The 22,227-nt window shown below is 29.9% G+C and overlaps 1 protein-coding gene across 1 annotated transcript in view; it reads right to left on the bottom strand.

Moving 5' to 3' along the window:
- The window catches only part of LOC106686488 (putative polypeptide N-acetylgalactosaminyltransferase 9), a 48,659-nt gene that overhangs the window by 2,593 nt on the left and 23,839 nt on the right, over positions 1 to 22,227 (bottom strand). The window contains exons 6-7 of the mRNA XM_067048172.1: positions 16,210 to 16,395; positions 6,582 to 6,692 (exon numbers count right to left, since the gene is read on the bottom strand). Of these exons, the coding sequence (XP_066904273.1) occupies positions 6,582 to 6,692; positions 16,210 to 16,395 (297 nt within the window). The remainder of the gene's footprint in view (positions 1 to 6,581; positions 6,693 to 16,209; positions 16,396 to 22,227) is intronic.

Raw genomic sequence — 22,227 nt, 5'->3', positions numbered from 1 at the left:
GGTTGTGCAAGGAGGTGATTTGGTCAGAATCACGCTCGACCAACTCAGGCAAATGGGATATAATATTCAAATTCGATACACCTAAAATCATACACCGTGAGAAAAACAATTTCAAGCGACATCTAAAATCAATAACCACAATTTAACATAATAATTACCATTAACACCATGTTATTGACACATTAACAACAGTAATGATAAATATATAAAAAAAATTTTAAATAATTTATTTATTGTTATTTACAACTGTATACACATTTATACAACAAGTAAATTTGCTGTAGGTGACATAGTGACATGATACAAACATGTGGATAATCTACCCACTGATAGAACTCCAATAACATTTATAGAGGAGAAGATATGGAGGCCATCTTCTTTTCAGACGTCTAGGATGATTATTAGGTAATGAAGGAGAAGCCAGGCTAGAAACAAGTGGATTTGGGTGGTTGAGAAGTTTGTTATGGAAGGAACGGTATCTGGATCTGGCCAAGTCGGCAACATATGAAGCATTGAGGTCCTGATGGATGACTTGATTTGTGACAAAGTAAGGAGCATTCAGGATTATACGAAGGATTTTGGACTGTAAGTATTGGATTCTGGAGGAATTTGATGGTTTAGTGGAGCCCCAAAGCTCAACTCCGTATGTCCAGATAGGCCTTATAATAGTCATGTAGATCAGTCTTTTGTAATGGATTGGCAATTTAGACCGTTTGTCTAGTAAATGTTGCAATAGTCGGAATCTACGAGCAGTTTCTTGTCTTTTTAGTCATGTATGAGGAATCCATGTCAGTCGTTTGTCGAGATGTAGTCCTAAGTAACGGATCTGTTCGACAGGAATAAGTGGGGTATTATTAAAGGATACTGTAGGGCAACAGGTCATGGGTTTACGTCGAAGATATAAAATTTAAAACAAGAATAAATAGGCTGGCTTCTGCTGGAAACAGTTAGAATCAGGAAAAGTCTTCCTGTATTTCACTTTTCACAAGTGTTATTCAAAAAGTTGTAGTACACAGTTACCGTTTATATTAAAATGAAAATGTTTCTATCTACTGATCCTAATTTGTAGTCTATACATTTATACACCACTACAACCCATGAAGGGTCAGGATTGCAGTACTTTGCAATGAAGTACTCTTACTAGACTAACGGTTGTGTTAGGAGGTGAAATGGTCAGAATCATGCTCGACCACTCGATTTTAATACATATACGATAAAAAAATCTGAGGGAACTTTGATATGATCAAACTTTTTTTCTGTATAATTCCACGAATAAATGTGAAATTTTTATAAAAGTTACTTGAATAACCTTGCAAATTTCAAGTAATTATTAAATTGACGTGAATTAAAAAAAAATGATAAACAGATTATTTGAATTATTTATAAAGAGGAAATAAATCATACATCTTATATATAATCCTTGGCACTTTATTACGAATGTAAATTGATTTAACCTTCACTATGCAGCATAATTTAATATTCAAGAAACTTGAATTTGATTATACTACCATATCATACATAATAGTCCAAATCAATGGCCCAAAAGCTGAGTCCTGAGAAATCCCAACTGTGGTCTTGTGAATTTTTAATCCAACTTCTGTATCATTCCTCAAGATTCTATCAGATACATATCTGTCAATAATAAGAATAATATGGAGTTGCGGAACTTCCATCCTTCGATCTTACACAGGCTGGATAGACTCCGGAGGACTCCCAAACCCACAGTTCAGACTCACTGCTACAGTGAAACAGAAAATAGAAGATTACTACTTTCTTACACTGTAGCCGTGAGTTCCAAAACCGAATTCAAATCTAGGTTCTTGGAATTAGTAGCCCAATGCCTTACCATTGAGCAAATCTCTCCACTAAAAAAAATATATTAGGTAACTTAAATTAAAGAAAAAACGTCAGATGTGATTTGAGTCGTGTGTTATCTGTAACCTACCTTTTGCCATTATTAATATATAATTAAATTGCTTCTTGGAAGTGTTAACTATAATGTTTCAAGTGTGATATATAAACTGTTATAATGTTTTCTCGTTTTATTATGTGTTATTGTCTTCCAAGATAATAATAAATCCGATTGATCTATATATGCCCCCCTATAGAACCGCTTTCTTCAGCAAATTCTTCGTCATACGTGCAACTTCCTTCTGGAATTTCCTATCCATCCTCCATTCGCCACAACGTCTATTCCTTCCCTTATTGCATTTGCATAACCTCCGCATCATTGTAAACAATATAGTTAAGCATATATTGATTAACATTATAAACAGTAGTTAAGACAAGATATCAATGTAATTTCATTCTGCCTACTGAAACTTTTAAATGCTTGCCAGGCAAAAATCATAATGTATGGTCCATGTATTTGTTCTTAGGGGACATATGTATCTCTGAGAATAAAATTATTTTTTGATTCATAAGATAACGAAAAGCTCATATTTTAGCGAATTTATCCTACTTTAAATGATACTCTCTTTGGTTTTCTAGTGTTGTTGATAGTTTTAAAGATATTGAGCTCCGAATGAAAAATTGATTTTCTTCAATTCAACAGCCGCCATTTTTGTTTCCCTGCGTATACTTGGCAGCTTCATCAATTTAGTCTAGTAATTAATTATACGTAGTTTTTATTAAAGTAATCAAACATTGGGGTTAAATAACTGGATTTTTTATTCCCCAGCTTTTGTACTATACAACTATACAAACTACTAATTTATAAGGCTATACTCCGACCTATCTAGATCTACGGACTTGAACTTTGGGGAACAGCTAAACCGTCAAACATGAAAAATATCCAATCCTTTCAATCCAAAAGCCTTAGAACCGTTGTTAATGCGCCCTATTATATCTCCAACAGAACACTACACCATGCCCTACATATCCCTTTTGTCCTTGACCTCATACCAACCAAATTCTCAAAATTCCATATAAACCTTTCCAACCATCCTTATCCTTTGGGTCAAACCTTACCTGGTTCCACCCACCCCTACAGTCCACCTAGAAGGTTGAAACGGCAGTGGCCAAGAGACTTATTTAAAAATAAAAATGGACAAATAGAGCTCTGGTAATGGTCAGATTCTCTACTCAAGTTGAGTGTTTATGGCTTCAGCGCACTTGCTCAGCCTCCACTGGCTCACGACCAGTGATGCGGTGAGAGGGATCTTTTCGCTCTGCTCTACCCCTCACACGTGGAAAATATAGTGGGCTTAGGGATCCTCAGTTCAATTATGTAAATATTGTATATAAGAGTGTGAACGTGATTGTAGATTATATTATTTTATTTTATTTTTCATACACATAGTTTGATTATGTTCATTTTGTTTATCCTTCTGTTTGTATATATTTTAAGAGAGATTTTTTCATTTATTTGTTTATTTTTATTCTTATTTTATTTTAGTATGAATGTGATCATTCATCACTATTGCCTATTGCCCACAACTGTGTGGCAGACTGTAATATCCATCAATAAATAAAAGTTATTTAAAAAAAAAAATAATAGTTCTAACTCATAAAATGTTCTATTTTTGAAACAAACAGTGGATTATATGATGTTGAAGAGGAGGACATAGTATTCCAGAAACGTCCAATGTGAGAAGAAATGTATATTCTGAAAACATTATATTTTTGACTTTAGGTATTGAAAATTTTAAGAAAATATAATAATTATATATAATCAAACAAGTTGATTTTTTTAAAACCATTATTCTATAATACTAATTATAGTACCTCGGAACGAGACGAACGTCAAAAATTATTCAAATATTAAGACTTTCCAATATAGCATAACAACTTAAGACGGTTGAAAAATCCTCTTTTGTTTTTTCTAATAACGTAATACGTACGGGTTTTAAGAACATAAGTCATAACCAATGTTTACTATTATGATGTTAATTATTAAGTCATATGAGTTTATAGTTATAATTATAAAGTAAATTATTTATTAATGATGCCATCCCCATCTTATCAACTATATGGATCGTTCCTCGTTAATATTTAAACAATAAACGAATCGAAAATAATAAAACTCCATGAATTATGAACTCACTAATCCTGAGAAGGAATAATAAATCATGATACACTCATATCATTCTTATGGTCAGTCTAACCACAACTTCAATAAGAATCTAAACAATAGCCATATCATGCGGTAGTGATGAATATTAATGAATTTTTTTCTCTCCATCTAGGAATGGCTACATTCGAAAACAAAAACATCTCAATTAGATTGCAGTTTTTCCTTCATGATTTTTATTTCTTGTATTTATCGTAGTTGGCCAATTTCGATTTTTAAATTTAATTTAACCTCACTAGAAAAGAAAATCCAGAATATATATAATATATGGATACATAGATTTATCAATTATTAAACTCTATCTAATCCGATATTATAATAGTACAGATGTAATTACCTTTTTGTTTTTTTTTTATATATATTCGATTTTTAATATATATATTAAATATATAATTAAATTTATATAATATATATAAATATATATACCAATAAGTCAATTAGTTTTAAATTTTTTTTTTTTATCTCTGCATCCAAAATTATTTATATACAATTTTAGTATAAGTTATATTCAAGTGTGGGCACACTGTTTTTGGCCTATATATGTTGTACAATTAAAATTATCTATTAATTGTTCTTAAGGGACCTAGTCCCAGAATAATAAACAATTTTTCATTTTCATAAATTCAAATTATACAATTTCAACAACGAGTAGTGCTATTGAACGAACAGTTGTATAATTTTTAAATTTTCAGTATAATTTATACTGTACAGTATAATATTTCGGTTTAATTTTAAAATCCTCAATGCTCCTTACTTTGTACCGACCTAGCTCGAACCAGATATCAATCCTTTCATTATATATATATTTATTTTATTTTATATATATATATATATATATTGGTATATTGTGTGATATATATATATATTGATATATTGTGTTTCCTTTCATCCTCTACATTGATATATTGTGATATTGTGTTTCCTTTCCTTTTTAGTAAATGTTTAGGATTTAAGTTTTCAATTCGCTGAGGGAGTAAAATAAAATATTACACAGTGATTACTAAAATATTTGTATATAATAGAAAGATAAAAATACTGAAAAAAAGCACTAGCTTCTTTGTTCTTTTTATAAACCTCAGACTTTACGTTTTGAAACTAACCTTACATACCTTGTAAAATGAGGTGAGATTGGATAAGGATTATAGCAAAAATATTAGATTCTTAGTAATCATGAGTTATTAATGAGGGCAACTACTAAATATTATGAATAGGGGTATTCATAATGTTGTATTAAATGTAATTTTTTTTTACCATGTTAAATGTTATAAGTATAGGATTGTGAGCAGCCCTATTTAAAGTCGTTTAAATTTTTTTTTTTTGTTTGATAGATTTTAGATTTTTTTTTGTTTTTTAGATTTTTTTATTTATTGATAGATATTACAATCTGCCACACAGTTGTGGGCAATAGGAAATAGTGATGTATAATCTCATACATACTAAAATAAAAAAATAAAATAAAATAAAATAAATTAAAAAAAAACTCTCTTAAAATATATACAAACAAAAGAATGGACAAGATGAACATAATCAAACTATCTGTATTAGAAATAAATAAATAAAATAACATAATGATAAAATAATATATACAATACTTACACAATTGACCTGAGGATCCCTGAGCCCACTCAATCCCCCACGTGTGAGGGGTAGAGCAGAGCTTAAGAGATCCCAGCGCATCCCTCTCGCTGCATCACTGGTAGTGAGCCAGTGGAGGCTGAGCAAGTCATTTAAATATTAAATGCATACGAGCTCCAAGCGGATTTTCTGAGCAGTTTTTTTTTTTTAGAACTTTCCCTACCAAAACATGTTATTGTTTACTTCTTAGTTTTGATTAAAGTAATTCATTACAACATGCCTAAGTTGAGGGGAAAGTGGAAGTTGTGTAAAAGTTCTGGTACTGAGTACCTTGTTGATCTTTTAACTGCTGAGGAAAAGAACCAAGATGAGCTAAATGACAACTGTCATTACATTATTATTATCCAGTGATTTATTGGTTTTAAGAACATCTAAAACAATACTAACACAATCAAAATACAAACTACGAGCAAGTAACCTAACACAACAACAAATAAAATGGTAACGAGCTCAGCTGATCTGTTTCGTGACGTCATTCCCCATTTAACAGACCTAATAACAGACTCTCAACCATGTTCTATTCTATATCGTTTTAACATGGTAAAAGAAGGAAATATTTCTCCATTGAATATAAGTTTTTCCATTTAACACGTATTGACATGTTAAACTAAATATCATGAATACCCTATTATAGGTTTAGAATTTGACTAGTAATTGTAAAAACGAATTGTTCAAATATTGTCCTTTTATATATTTTTTTTCATCGTTATAGAGGTTTATTATTGAAAATAAATTTGAACAAAACTTGATTGTAACACTATTGTATAATAAGTATATTTATTATTATTGATATAATAAATATTATTATAACATGTATATATATATGAATGATTGGTTTTATAAACATACGTATTTTAAAACTATCAAATATTACCTCATAATCGTTCTTGAGTTCTGGAAACACGTGCTTGATATACCATTCAAAAGATTCACATTTCAGTCTCTTTTTCAGCTCCTTTCTTTCGGTGAGGTCCCCGATGTCTGTCTGGAATTTAAGTACATTATACATCAATACAAAATCATGTTTTTTTGTATATTCTAGCAGTCAAATTGGGATTCCTTACGTTGGATGATAACCAACATATCTTTTTATATAGTAGCTTCTTTCTTTTTTTAGATTCAATATAATTTGTAACAATTTGAAACCAAATTAAGCTTTCCCAATAATATTCAAGATACAACTCTTCAAATTCGAATTATGAGAATTTTCTCAATCAGTAAAAATTGTAGTAATTTAATCAACTTCCGTTTCATCCAGTGATAAAATGTTTAGGCTCAACGGTTCTCTTCAGAATGGTGGAAAACAAACAAGCAAGTGGTACATGAGAGATAACATGTCAATATTTTTATTGTGGGAAGATGTCATGGTGACAGTCAATAAAGGTATCAAAATAGTAATAGAAAAATATTTATTGTTATCCAACGTTTTGCCCCACTTTGCAGGGCTTCCTCAGGGCTGAATGCAAAAACAAGATACGAACATTGTAAGAAATGACAGAACATTAAAATAAAAAACATTTTAAAACAATTGTTTTGCTTAAAAAATATGTAAAAGAAATAATAATAAATACAGTAAATACGGATCTAGATTAATAAGTTGTAGAAAAATACTCGCTAGAACTAGTTATAAATATGGTATAAAGGTAGGTGTAAAAGGTACAACAGATAGATGAAGTAATGTTATAATAAATAAACCGAGTTTAAATCTTAAGCCCTTCAAAGTGGGACGAAACGTTAGTTAACAATAAATAGTTTTCTTTTACTATTTTGATACCTTTATTGATACCCGGGCTATTTCCTACAATATACTTCATACGATCGACTATGTTCTTCCAAAATGTCAATATTTTTAGTATTCCGCCATTTCAGAGGGAAATATTATGGGCTTAAATAAGAGCTAACTAAATTTACATATATATAAGAAGATGGTCAGGGTTGCGGTCAAAAGTGAAACAAAAATAGTTTACAACTATTTATTTTCCGACGTTTCGCCCTTTGCACTTTGCAGGGCTTCATCAGGGCTAAAAAGATACAAAGATAAGAATAAAAACAAGTAACAGTGGCAAGAGTAAAAATTTCTTTATAAAAATACGTAAAATATAAAGCTAAAAAAGTACAGGAGATGTATAAAAAAACAATACGGGGAAAGGAAAAAAATTATTTATTTATTTTTGTTATTCTTTCATGACGTTTATTTTATCTCTATATAATTTTTTTTTCCTAATTTTTTGATAATATTTCACAAAATAGGAAAATCATCAACGTTGGGAGAGCTGTTTTTGAAAATAATTGTCATAGAGCTTATTTCAGTTTCAAATTGTAGTAAATGTTATCGAATCTGAAATAATAAAACGATTCGATCATTATTTTATGACGATTGAAAAAAATTATGCTGATTTCGTTTAAAATCTAAAATACCAAGATTCTATAAAAGCAAAAATTATCTGATAAAAATTATTTTTGAAGATGAGCTAATAGTTGAACGTGGTTTAACTATAAGGAGAAGATGATTGGAGGTGCTGTCAGTTAAGAACACAAATAAGTAAAAACATATTTATAAGTGCCAATGTTTCGGGCAGAATTTCAGGCCTTCATCAGAGCGTCTGAACGTAGCTCCAACACTAGATACTTTTGGTAACTTTGAAATTCTGGCAGAAACGGTGTAAGATCCAGGACGACATTGACAATATACATCGTCCGGCTTGTGAAAATAAATTGAGCCTGAATCCAGCAAAAACAAAGGCTATTCTCAAAGGATCAAAACCCTTCCTTAATTCCCTTCCTTATTATCCATTATTAATACAATAAAAAACCTAGGAGTCACCTTTGATCAGCACTTAACATGGAATATCCACATTTCCCAAATAACTCGAAAAACCACCTCAATCCTTAAACAGCTCCTAAAATCCCGTGATTCCTTTCTTCGAAGTACTCGTCACCTTCTAGTATCCTCCCTTATTCTTCCACATTTCGACTACGGATGTCTAGTATATGGATGACTATCCATTGAACAAGAAAAGAGATTAAAAAGACTAATGAACTGTTTTATAAGATTCATATTTATGTATTCCTAGGCGTTCTCATATCATACATTATTTCGAGCAAATCTGGCTCTATCCCAGTATCCGAAGACAATACCTCCTTGGCTCATTTCTATATCAAACCCTAGTGACCCAAAAAACCTTCCTACGTCATTGACCTCCTTACCCTAAGTTCATCCGTTCACCTATTAAACACAAGATCACAACCTATCGATCTCTATATCCCTACCTACAGAACTTCCTCCTGTGAAAAATATTTTTCTGTCCGAGCTACCCCATTTCGGAATTCCTTACCTATATTCATTCATAAAGCTCATTCGAACATCAACTAAGAATTCAACTCCTATACTATCAAACTTCCGTGAACTTGTAGTGTAATTTAATCTAGCCAGACAAAAGCTTCATAATTCTATTCATAATTGTTATTCTTAGGGACCAAGTGTCCCAGAATAAAGATTGATTTTTCATTCATCTTCTCCTCAAAATACATGTTATTTTATTATTCAGCTATAAGAATATATATCGATAGATCTAATGAATAATCTATTAGAAGATATCAACAAATCAACAAGGTTTCATTTTAACACTAAAATTACAATCTTAACTGTCCAACCTTAATCTATCCTAAAACCTCAGTAGACCTTAAGTCCAGGAGTGATATTTTATTTTTTGAGTAAATCCTTTATGTTCTTTCTCGGTGTTGTAAACACGAAAAAAAAATTGTATTTTTAAAAAAAATCCTATGTAGCAACATGGTGATTAAAATTTATAAGTGTACTGAAAAGTGTTATGTTTTTCATATTAGAGATTTATTAATTAAAATTATATTAATAAATAGTAAATAAATAAATTAAAATAGAGAATATACACATTGGTAGAACTCCTTTAATGTTTCTTGAGTATAAAGGTCAAGTCTCGAGGCCATCCTCTTTTCGGACGTTTAAGAGTATTCTCAGGAATTCTCTTAAGAGGAAGCAAGGTTAGAAACAAGCTATTTTGGGTGGTTAGGGAGTTTATTATGGAAGGACATTGAAGTCATTATGGATGTTTTTATTTGTGATAAAGAAAAGAGCATTGAAGATTGGATACGAGAGGAATTTGATGACTTAGTGGAGACCTAAATCTCAACTCGATATGTCCATATAGGCCAAACTATAGTCATGGAAATTAGTCTTTTGTAATTAATTGGTTTAGTAATAAGTTTAGTCCGTTTGTCCGGTGTAGTAATACCCGGAATATCGGTAGTCAATGTGTAGTCATTGGTTGCGTCTGTTCGACAAGGATACGTGGATTTTTACTAAAGAAATTACTTTCAGGATTTATTTTTTAAAAAAAATTATCTTTTTTATTGTTACACTTCGACTATTAAGATCCCCTTTTCTTGAACTTTATTTCTTAATTATTTTTACTTTATTTTTATTGAATTAACTTAATATCTTGCTGTTAATCTAAGGCAATTGGAAACAAAACAAATTTAACCTCCAGCTAGTTATAAATAATGACAATTTTAAACGTTTCCTGAAATCGTTAAGAAAATTAGGTAGAATTATAGTGATTAGTTTTAATGCGTCTTTTTGTGGAAAATGGATATTTCGAAATTATCTTATACTACCACATGCAATCGCTGTACTGTTTTTATACTTTTTGTGTTTTTAAATATGGGAACTAACAATATCTTATAGGAATAAAAATAGAATTACATAACCAGCCCTGACCACGAATTAGAATATTTACAATAATGAACGCACACATTGTATAATGAGGTGTTTTATTTATTAATTTCAATTATATTTATTGTTTTATAAATTTATGGTTATTGGCAACATTAGCTTATGTATAAATAATGATGAGAAGATATTATATAAGTTTGATTTATGAAAAACTTCATTTCAGAAATCATTGGACGTACAGATGTTTGCCAGCTCTCAAATTAAAGCTAGTTAAATTTACTAAAAAATAGTTAATTGTGTTTTTCTTTGTAGGAGTCGTAGTTTTTATGACATTTGACAAAATAAACTCACAAAATGTTAATTTATAGTAATTCGTATAAGATGTTGGATTTTTGAAAAAATATATCTGTAGATTCATAAGACTCACATATGTCTGCCACACTCAAAATAAAGGAAATTTAACTTACTATAAAGTTGTTTATGACACTTTTCTTCGTAGGGGTAGTAGTTTTTATGATATTCACATATGAATGTAAATTTGGCAAATGAAAATTTGCCTGAACAACTATAAATCAATTAATTTTAGCAAATTTCATGTAAACTGTTACTTCTACGAACATAAGCATCATACAATAATTTTTAGCTCATTAAACTAGCTTTAATTTGAGTGCTACGTACATATGTACGTCAAATGGTTTTTGAGATATAGATTTTTCAAAATAAATTCACTAACTACTGGTTTTCAGGACATTTTTATGAAATGTTGCTTTTTAAAAAGCTATATCTCGAAAACTATTTAATTTAAATAACTCTATTGGGGCTCATATTTTATTTAGCAAATTTGCTCTTCTTTCAATGACGTTCTCTTAGGTTTTCTTGTGTTGTTCCTACTTTTTGAGATATAGAGCTCCGAATGAAAATTAGTTTTTTATTATCGCTTTGAAACAGCCGCCATTTTTTTCCCCCCTACCTATATTTGGCAGACTCATGAATTTTGACTAGTAATTATACATAGTTTTCATTAAAGTAATCAAAAATTGGGGTGAGATATCTGTCTTTTTTCCCCTCTTGGGCTTTTGTACTATGAAGAGAAGATGGTTGGGAGTGCGGTAAGAAAATAACACCAATATGTTTTTAAAAAAAGTTATTTGATAGTACCAACGTTTCGGCCAGAATTTCCAACCATCGTCAGGGCTATGAACGAGATAACAATCGATGAATAAAATAAAAGTAAAAATATATACAGAATGATAAAAGTAAATAATTGTACAGAATGAAAATTAATAAAACTAAAAGGTATATATATAGGTAATTAAATATGTAAGTAAAATAGCATAATTAAGGAAATAGAAATATAAAATCATAGAATGCAAACAAAGAAATAGGAATAAAGACACAAATATAAAGTTTGGTTACACAAAAGAAATGAATTGAAAATATGACAATAATAATATGTGGTGAACTAAATGCATGGGTAAGGAAAAATAAAAAAAGGATAGATAAGGAGAAGGAGGTAAAAGAAAGATAAGAATTAGAGAATAAAACATAGAACTCATCCACTTATAGGAGATCGGAAATCTAAGTAAGATTAACATTGCCTGCTGTAAGACTGAGTTAAAAATACGTTACAAAGATGATGAAATTACCGGAACGTGAAAATACAATAAAAGTTGTTTGGATGGGTAAAAATAATGGGTTGCCAAAACGCAAGGAAATTTGATGTAATAAATGTAAGATAAATTTGTAAAGAGATGAAACGTTCGGTTTATTTAATGCTAAATTGTTATAAAATTAATATTGAAAATAATAAGAATACTTTTATGGAGTTAGCCATCTTGGCATCAACTGAAGGGTTAAAGAAATAGGTTAAACTAACAATTCAATAACCCTGGTGACATTATATATATTGGGCAAAAGTAGCTGTATATGGATTCAATAAAGATTTTCTAAACGATTATAATAACCTCAAACCAATAACGAAACATAAAAAGCTTATTTTAATGTTTTTCATTAACATAAATCCCAAAAAATCTTATTAAATCACCTTTACCATGCGTTGTAAGCCTACCGACTGCCCTACAGTTTCCTTTAATAATGTTGCACTTACCCCTGTCGAACAGATACGCTACATTGGACAACAGGATAAACGACTAGCCTGGAATCCACACACAATACTGAAAAGACAAGAAATGGCACGTCAATTTCGACTGTTACATCTCTTTCTAAACAAACGGTCTAAACTTCCAATTCATTGCATATGACTGATCTTCCGTTATGGACACATGTAGTTGAGCTTTGGGGTTCCACTAAACCTTCGAATTCCTCTCGTATCCAATCATTACAATCCAAAGTCCTTCGCAAAATCCTCAATGCTCCTTACTTTGTTACAAATAAAATCATACATGATCAATCAACAGGTGCTTTTTATGGTTTATTCTCTGTTTGCCCTATCTTGCATAATATCTTGCCCCCCCCCCTCCTCTCCTTTTCTATTATTTTCTTAATTTTCCTTTCCCACGTTATTAGTTTTGTTCACATTATATTATTATTGTTAGATTGTTTTTCTATTCACTTCTTTTGTCTAACTAAACTCCATATTTCTTTCTTTATCTAATATTATGCTTACATATTTCATTAGTTACATTTATTTTCTTTCTCTCATTTTTATTTTTTCTTTCTATAATTTTAATTTTCAAATGATTAATAAACTACAATATATATATATTCTTTTGCATTATGTAACTTCAAATTTTTATTTTATTTCCTTAATTACGTCATTTTTACTTTCTTATTCAATTTTCTATATATACATTTTATTTTCCTCTATCGTTGCTTTAATTTTATTTATTTCATTCTGTACAATTATTCTGATTATATTTTTGTGATCATTGGCTGTTATATTGTTCTTTTTTTTTATCCCTGATCAAGACTAGAAATTCTGGCAAGATTAAATAAATTATTTCAACTTGTTTGTGTTATATTTTTACCGCACCCCCCTCCCCAACCATCTTCTCCTCATATAATTCATCCACGGTGAACTATCTCTCATCATCAATAAAAATCATACATAAAGACCTTAATGTTCCACGTGTAACCGAAGTAGCCCAAACCAGATATCATTCCTTCCATTATAAACTTCCTACCCACCCAAAAACACTAGTTTCTAACCTTGCTCCCTCTTCCATTCCTGAACAACCCTCCGAGGTGCCTGAAAAGAAGATGGCCACATGACCTGCTAATGTAAAAGCGTCATTACAGTGCTATCAATAGGTAGTTTCCCAATACGCCTATATCACTCCAATCAATTTCGTACCTCCGGTTTATAAATTTTCCTTACCAAAGTACAGAAAACCAGAATTGATTATAGCAGTTCTAATTACATTACATAATTCGATTTGTAAATCAACGAATGTGCGAATCGCACTCAAAGTACCCAGATAACATTGAAATGAATGGACCAGCATAAATACCCGCATGATGGTTGTATGCAGTCTCAATCATCATCCTTTCGAAATTATGATGTCAGAATGATGTCATGATTGAGATATAAATTATTTTTTATCAGTAGATTTTTAAATATAACTTATCTGTTGGGGGTGGCGATGTCATGAAAATATAAATTTCTGTTGGTAGCATCGCTGGATCTGCCAGTAATAAAAATAATATATAATTTATTTATCACAGATGACTAATATTTTCGAGGCATCACTTTTGTTCTTAAATCACAAATTAATTAATTTCATGTTGTTAAAATTTTAGTTAGTAAAAACAAATAAAGAAAATTTAAAATGGATTTAGTGAATGACACAAATTCTTCCTTATTAAAATACAATAGTTTATTTCATATTATCAGCAACGTTTCGGGAGATTAGAACAATTATTCTCCTAAAATGTATGACCATTAGCAAGTTTTACTCATTAAATGACATTAATATTATAATATATTAGCAAGAATGACAAATAGGAGAAAATTATATGTCATATATAGGTTTTTTGTTAACAACAGCCTGAAGATGGGGGAAATCTCCCGAAACGTTGCTGATGATATGAAATAAACTTTTGTATTTTAATAAGGAAGAATTTGTGTCATTCACTAAATCCATTTTAATTCCATAAGACTCTTCCAGTAAAAGGATTATTAAATTTAAAAGAAAATTTATTATTCCATATAATATTCATAAAAATGAATACCCGCTTATTTTAATAAAAAATGAATCCTATTAAATTTTATCGGATCAAAAATAATTTCTTTGTGAAAATATGCTAGTACTAAATAATCTATACACATATATTATTATTGTAAAAATTTAAGGACAATCAATAATTTTTAAATTTTTATAATTCACAAAGCGATGAAGTTCTTAATTTCTGAAGAGTATGGCCCAAATTTTAATGCAATTGCATCTTATGTTTTCATCATTTTTTTAACAGCTGGTTATGGAATTATATGGATGAAATTAACCAAAATTTGAAAGAAAACACTGCAAAATTTTTGTGAAATATTCGGGACACTATACTTTTGAAAATATTAATAAAATTTTAATTGGGAATGATGCAGTTATCCTCAATGACGTTGATCACTATAATTGTATGTGCATGCAAATTAGTTATAATAATTATATAATTATTTTAAGCGATGGTAGATTATGTTCTGTATAAACAGATTTAAAAATAAATCTAGTAATTAATTGCAATGGAGGATAAGTAATTGATGAATTCAATTAAATTTTTTTATGTCGTCAATTAGTATTTAGCTACAGCCATTGCTAATTTTATTTTATCAGTATAAATATAATTGTAACTTTATATTTTAATTTTTAATAATTGTCTAACTCGAGGTTTTGTCTGTTTACTTACACATTTCTAATTCATTTCCATATTCGCAATTTCCTATTTTTGTTACGATGTATTTATTATTTTCATATTTATTAGTATTTTTTTTATTGTCAATAATTTATCCTCTTTCAATATAATTATCGCTTTTGTTTTGTTAGAAACTGCTAGGTTATATAATTTTATAAAAGTGTTTTTCATTATGCAGCATTAAAAATCTTCTTCGTTTTTATTTTTGAAATAAAATGAAAAATAGTTTCTTATACTGGGACTAGGTTCCTTTAGAATAACATATATTGGAAGAGAAAAAAACAGTGTGGCCACATTTAATTATAACTTAGATTAAAATTGTCAGATAAACGGGACCTGGTTGTACGGGATTGGACTGAGAATTTGAATTGCAGGTTTTCTAGGATATAGGAGGGACGTTGAGTACTAATTACTTGGAATAAAAAGGAAGCTAGGAAATACTGGCATCGGAAGGATGGATAGAGCCACTTCAGCTCGGCGTAATACTGGGTAATGTGCATATCTCTGCTGATCCCGAAAATAAATCATACTGCGCAATTCATAAGATGTTTGATTTTTAATCCCTCCACCAATTTCTTTCTTATATCAGAACTTTTTGCGGGTACATTAGTTGTATATATGAATATTTTAGCTGTCTTATTGCACATTTCTTTTGTCGCTTATTTAAAGTATCTCACTGCATGTTTTATAAAGTTTGTTCCAACTCCTACTTTTAACTATCCGGAACTTTACAGAGCATGCGCAGTACAGGTTTTGGAAGGCCAAACCCTATACTACGCATGTTCCGTACAGTCAGAAGTGGTTGTTGGAACAGATCTATAGTTTTTATTGCAAATCACATGACCTATTTTGCAGATTTTAACTGGATAGAAATACGAGCTATTATTGTGAGTTATTGATAATGTAGTTATTAATAAAATTTGTATACCAAATTGTGGCCTATATGGTCGTAGAACCTGTCAGCGTAATCATGCATCCATACTTCGACGAGACGAGCATAATTCCTCCAGAGGACGAGGTAATCATCGGCCCTGATCCAATGGTTCCTCTTCTTGTAGACGTGGCCGACTCTCGAACAAGGTAAGATCTGGACGGAGCCTCCACACATCCAAGCCTTGACAAAACATATTTTAAAATAATATCAATTTTGTATGATTCGTCTCTTTGTGAAGAATAAGAAAAAAATATCACTGATTCAATAAAGCTATATTATATTTACAAAAAAATATAAAAGTATAATGGGGTCGGTGTAAAGTAAGTCAGAAATTTTTTTTTTAGAAATGAGTAAATCATGTTCGTTTTAAGATTTCTCTCAAACTGATAAACACCACTTTTTTTAGAAAAATGAAAATTAGTAAGTTTTTACCTTGATTTATTTCAAAGATTTTTTTTTCATGTGACTATTGTTCATATTATCATTCTAAACCTCTCTGCATTTTATCCAATCCCTACCTTTATAGAGCCCTTGGAAAGCTGAATGCCTGATATTTTAAATATTATTAATTCCAATAAACAATATTATATTCACAAAAAATTATAAAAACATAATGTGGCTTGGGGATAAAATAGGTAAAAAAAATTTCTTTGGCAAAATCAAATCTTATTCACTTTAGCTTCGTCTCAAACCCCTAAATATCATTGTTCAAAGAAATTATAAATTTTTCACCTTGATTTGTTTGGAGTTTTTTTTTTCTCCCTTTTTCATATGATTGTATTCTCCCCTTTTATATAATCATATTATATATTCGTCCATAATATCTCTTTTTCATTTTAACCGATTTCTACGTTAAGAGAACCGTTAGAAAGCTAAATGTCTGCTTTTTCAATCTTTCTTTCTTGAAATACTAAACCTGAATGTCATCGCATTTATTAATTCAATTTATGCTACTAAATCACAATAATAAATTATAATTTAATGCTTAATTCAACTAAATACAATAATATAAATCAAACTATCAATTGTGCTCATGAATTCTATATACATCCTCGAATATAGCAAAGTATTGTTAGATCAGCTAGTATTTCTATGAGAAAAAAATACACGAAAATTCTGTGATTTGGGACCATAAAAATAAAAAAATAATGTCAGCAATATATCTTGTAATATCTTGTGCTACGTCCACACAATTTTTTTTCAGTTTTCTATTGGCTGAATATTCGTTCTCTCCGTGTTATAATTAATTAAATAACTCCCCCAACATTCGGATTCAATAATTAACTCTTGTTTAAGGTCGTATATTTTAAAACTCTATCGATTTGTTGTATATAATTTGTTTCAAATCTTTTTAATTAACGTTATCAGTTTATTTTGATAAATGTTGTCATCTGGTCGGACTATATTGGATGTAATTTTTTGAATGAATAGAATATATAAAAATAAAAAAACTGAATGCCTAACTATTTAAACCAATAATCTTACTTATTTTCAGCTAAATTCTATCGTTCTTACTCCTGTAGAATAGATTCGTTATCTTGGACTACATCTTGACAAACGACTAACCTGGAATCCTCACACAAGACTGAAAAGATCGGAAACTGCACGCAGCACCGACTATTACAGCACTTACTAGACAAACGGTCTAAACTTCCAACTCATTACAAAGGCATATGGAGTTGAGCTTTGGGGCTCCACTAAACCTTCGAATTCCTCTCGTATTCAATCTTTAAAATCCAAAATCCTTTGTAAAATCCACAATGCTCCTTATTTTGTTACTAATAAAACCATCCATAAAGAACTAAATGTTCCTTATGTAACCGATCTAGCCCGAACCCGATATTATTCCTTTCATAATAAACTCCCTAACCACCCAACCCACTAGTTTCTAACCTTGCTTCCTCTTCCATTCCTGGCAATCCTCCGAGGCGCCTGAAAAGAATATGGCCTCGTGACCTTATATTGTAAACTGTTTTTAGAGTTCTACTACTGGGTAGTTTCTCTACATCCTGTATCATATCATTATGTCTTTATGATCAAATTTGCTTGTTGTATTTTTTAAACAGTTTTATATATCAATAAATAAATTTTAAAAAAAAATTCTATCATACCAAACATTTTTTTGTGAAAAAAAAATGTAGCTATCAAATAACTCATTTAGATAATTCTATTATAACATTTTCAGAACATTTAATACTTCTTAAATATGACTAATGAAGAGAGGAAGTCGCTAATTTCTTATGAGCATGGTCTAAAATTTAAAAGAATTGCATAAATAATTTTTTAAACAGCTATTTTTACAAATATGTTTAATCAGATGAAATTACCCGAAATTTAGAAGAAAAAAATTGAAAAAGTTTTTGTGAAAAATTCAGGACACTACATTTCTGAAAATATCAATAATATTTTAAATGAGAATGATCCAGTTTTCCTAAGGGACGTTGATAATCATAATTGTATGTGTTGATATAAAAAGATCATTTTAGAGTAATCTTATAATTATTCTATATAAATAAAATAAAATTTAATATAGGTTCGTTACAGTTCTTTCCTCCGATATAGTGTAGTAAAGTTGCGAAATGATATGATAATCCGATTTCTATCAAATTCCTACAGTTTGTTAAATTATGTGTTAAAAATTTGGATGTTGACAGTTAGTATTCTTGGGTTATTCGAGTGTGTTAACTTCGTGGCCTAGTCAGTACTGGTAATGGTATTGGGTGGGGGGAACAAGTCCAGCAAGTGGGCCAAGTGGTCCTTTTTGCCAACCCCTGGCGGCTACCTGGGCTGCTGCCGCGTACTAACCAAGGTGGGAGTGTCAAGATTCATTCTTCGGGACCACCGAAAAATAAATATTAACTGCCCCAGGTGGGAATCGAACCCACAACGTTCCGAACCGAGCTCACTGGAACCTGCGTCCCAACGTCACGCCCCGCTAGTCAGTACTACTTAGTGTCGTCTGCAGCTTAGGATTGGAATTCTTTAAATCGAGAAATTTCAAACCAACATGAGGATGATCCAATTTAACTGTGTAACACCTAAGCGTCACACGATCTGAGTTTCTACCAGATATAATTAATGCCAAAAGCAACTTAATTACTAATTGAGAACAAAAAAAATATTTAAAGAAAAAACTATTTATGATAATGAAATGGAAATCGGAAGGTGAAGAAACATGTGCCGTATATCACAAGGGCAACCTTGCCAATAAATTACATGATACAATTAACTAGAAGAGAAAACAGTTCATTATTATGTCAGTTAATTTGATAAATATAATTTTGTATAATGAATTTCTGGCAAAGTAATTGCAACCAAATTATGCCCTTTGCACACGGAGTTGCTAGAAATGCACTAAACTAGACGGTAACTTGGGTTACTGGCCAGTTACAGACACAGTGGTGACTCAACTCCTCACACGAGACTACTCATCATAGTACAAGAGCCAAGAGGAGAAAAAATTTTATAAAAAAAAAAAATTATTTCTATTTCATCCCAATTTTTTATTACTTTTATGAAAACTTTGAATAATTACTAGTCAAAATTGATAACTCTACCAAGTATAGGTAATTTTTCATTCGGAGATCTATATCATTAAGACTACCAACAATATTAGAAAGTCTAAGAGAACGTCATTTGAAGTTGAGTAAATGGGCTAAAATATGAGCCCTGAGCTATTTACGTCCAATAGTTCTCGAGATATAGCTTTTTAAAAAGCAACATTTCATAAAAATGTATTAAAAAACAGTTAGTGAATTTATTTTGAGATATCTATATCTCAGGAACTATGTGACGTATAGATGTCTATTACCACTCAAATCAAAGCTAGTTTAATGTACTATAAAGTAGTTTATGAACTTTATCTTTGTAGGAGTAGTAGTTTTAATGATATATCCTAAAATAAATTGATTTATAGTTGTTTGGACAAGTTTTCATGTGCCAAATTTATATTCATATGCGAATATGATAAAAACAACGATACATGCCATAACTTACCTTATAGTAACTTGATTATCCTTTGTTTTGAGTACTAGCAGATATATGTACGTTTGATGGTTTAAGGGATATATTTTTTCAAAAATCAAACATTTTATCCGAACAACTATAAATAAAAATTTTGTGAATTTATTTTGTCAAATATCATTAAAACTACTACTCCTACAAAGATAAACATTAAAAACTATTTTATAGTAAATTTAATTAGGTTTAATTTGAGTGTTAGCAGACATCTGTACATCTTATGGTTTATGAAATAAAGTTTTTCATATACCAAACTTATTGTCCGAACAACTATAAATCAATTAATTTTAGCAAATATCATGAAAACTAGTATTCCTACGATGATAAAGATCATAAGCTACTGTATATTACATTAAACGAACTTTTATTTGAGTGCTAATAGACATCTATAGTTCCTGAGATATAGATTTCTCAAAATAAATTCACTTTATCTTATCTCACTTGCAGTAATCTTTCAGTACGTTTATATGAAATGTTGTTTTTTGAAAAGCTATATCTCGCGAACTATTAAATGTAAATAGCTCTATTAGGGCTGATATTTCAGAAAATTATTAATTTATTCTGCTTTAAATAATGTTCTCTTAGGCTTTGTAGTGTTGTTGATAATTTTAAAGATATAGAGCTTCAAACAAAAAAATTATTTTTTTTTAACGTTTCGAAAAAGCCGGAATTTTTTATTTCCCCTACCTATACTTGGCATACTCATCAATTTTGACTAGTAATTAAACATAGTTTTCATTAAAGAAATCAAAAATTGGGTTGGAATAACTAACTTTTTTTTCACCCCGGCTCTTATACTATAAATATGTAACGTTTTTTTTTTAGAGAACAGATCAACTGATTTCCAATTTTCATATCTTAAATTATTGAGTGAGATCCCGTACATGTTTTTTAAAAGATTTGAGCTCAAAGTACTGAAACACTATTTATTTAAATATGTTAAGTTTGTGCGTTTGTTGATATTAACAAACGTTATCATGTTTGATGGCTAAAATTACATGGTGATATTGAATGAATATTTTGAAAGTCTTAAAGGTCAAAATGGGAAGAAAAATTATTTTATGATATAATAATACTATCGACTTTTTGTTTGTTTTAACGGAACGCTTCGGGCGCCATATGCACGTGCCCGCCCTGTGCTTTAAAGCCCTAACCATTAAAATTTTTTTTATAATAATTCTCAGATTAAACAAGAGTCAAACCTAGCTCGAATTTATTAGGGGTATTCATGATACTGTGTAAAATGTAAAATGTTTTACCATTTGTTACCAAAATGTTAATTTATGTTATAAGAATAGGATTGTGAGCATAGTGCCTAAGTTGAGTGAAAAGTAGAAGTTGTGGAAACGTTTGGCAACTGAGAGTTTTGTTGATTTTCTAAATTGTGAGGAAGTGAATCAAGAAAACTGTCATTACATTATTATTATTGTCATATATTGCTTTATTAGTTATAAAATATCCAAAACAATCCTTACAAAAACAACGAGCAAGTAATACATATAATATTACATTGCTTGTTACTACGACAACAAAGAAAATGGTGATGAGCTGAGCTGTTTCTTGCGTTCTTCATTTAACAGACCTAGTAAGAAAAGGAACTATTTCTCCATTGAATATAAATTTTTCCATTTAACACGTATTGACATGTTAAACTAAAGATCATGAATACCCTATTATAGGTTTAGAATTTGACTAGAAATTGTAAAAACGAATATTTCAAATATTGTCCTTTTATATATTTTTTTTCATCGTTATAGAGGTTTATTATTGAAAATAAATTTGAATAAAACTTGATTGTAACACTATTGTATAATAAGTATATTTATTATTATTGATATAATAAATATTATTATAACATGTATATATATATGAATGATTGGTTTTATAAACATACGTATTTTAAAACTATCAAATATTACCTCATAATCGTTCTTGAGTTCTGGAAACACGTGCTTGATATACCATTCAAAAGATTCACATTTCAGTCTCTTT

The sequence above is a fragment of the Halyomorpha halys genome, unplaced genomic scaffold, assembly GCF_000696795.3.
Source record: "Halyomorpha halys isolate HHAL.00 unplaced genomic scaffold, Hhal_1.1 Scaffold831.1, whole genome shotgun sequence".
Lineage (NCBI taxonomy): Eukaryota > Metazoa > Arthropoda > Insecta > Hemiptera > Pentatomidae > Halyomorpha > Halyomorpha halys.
This window is presented reverse-complemented; position numbering and strand designations above follow the sequence as displayed.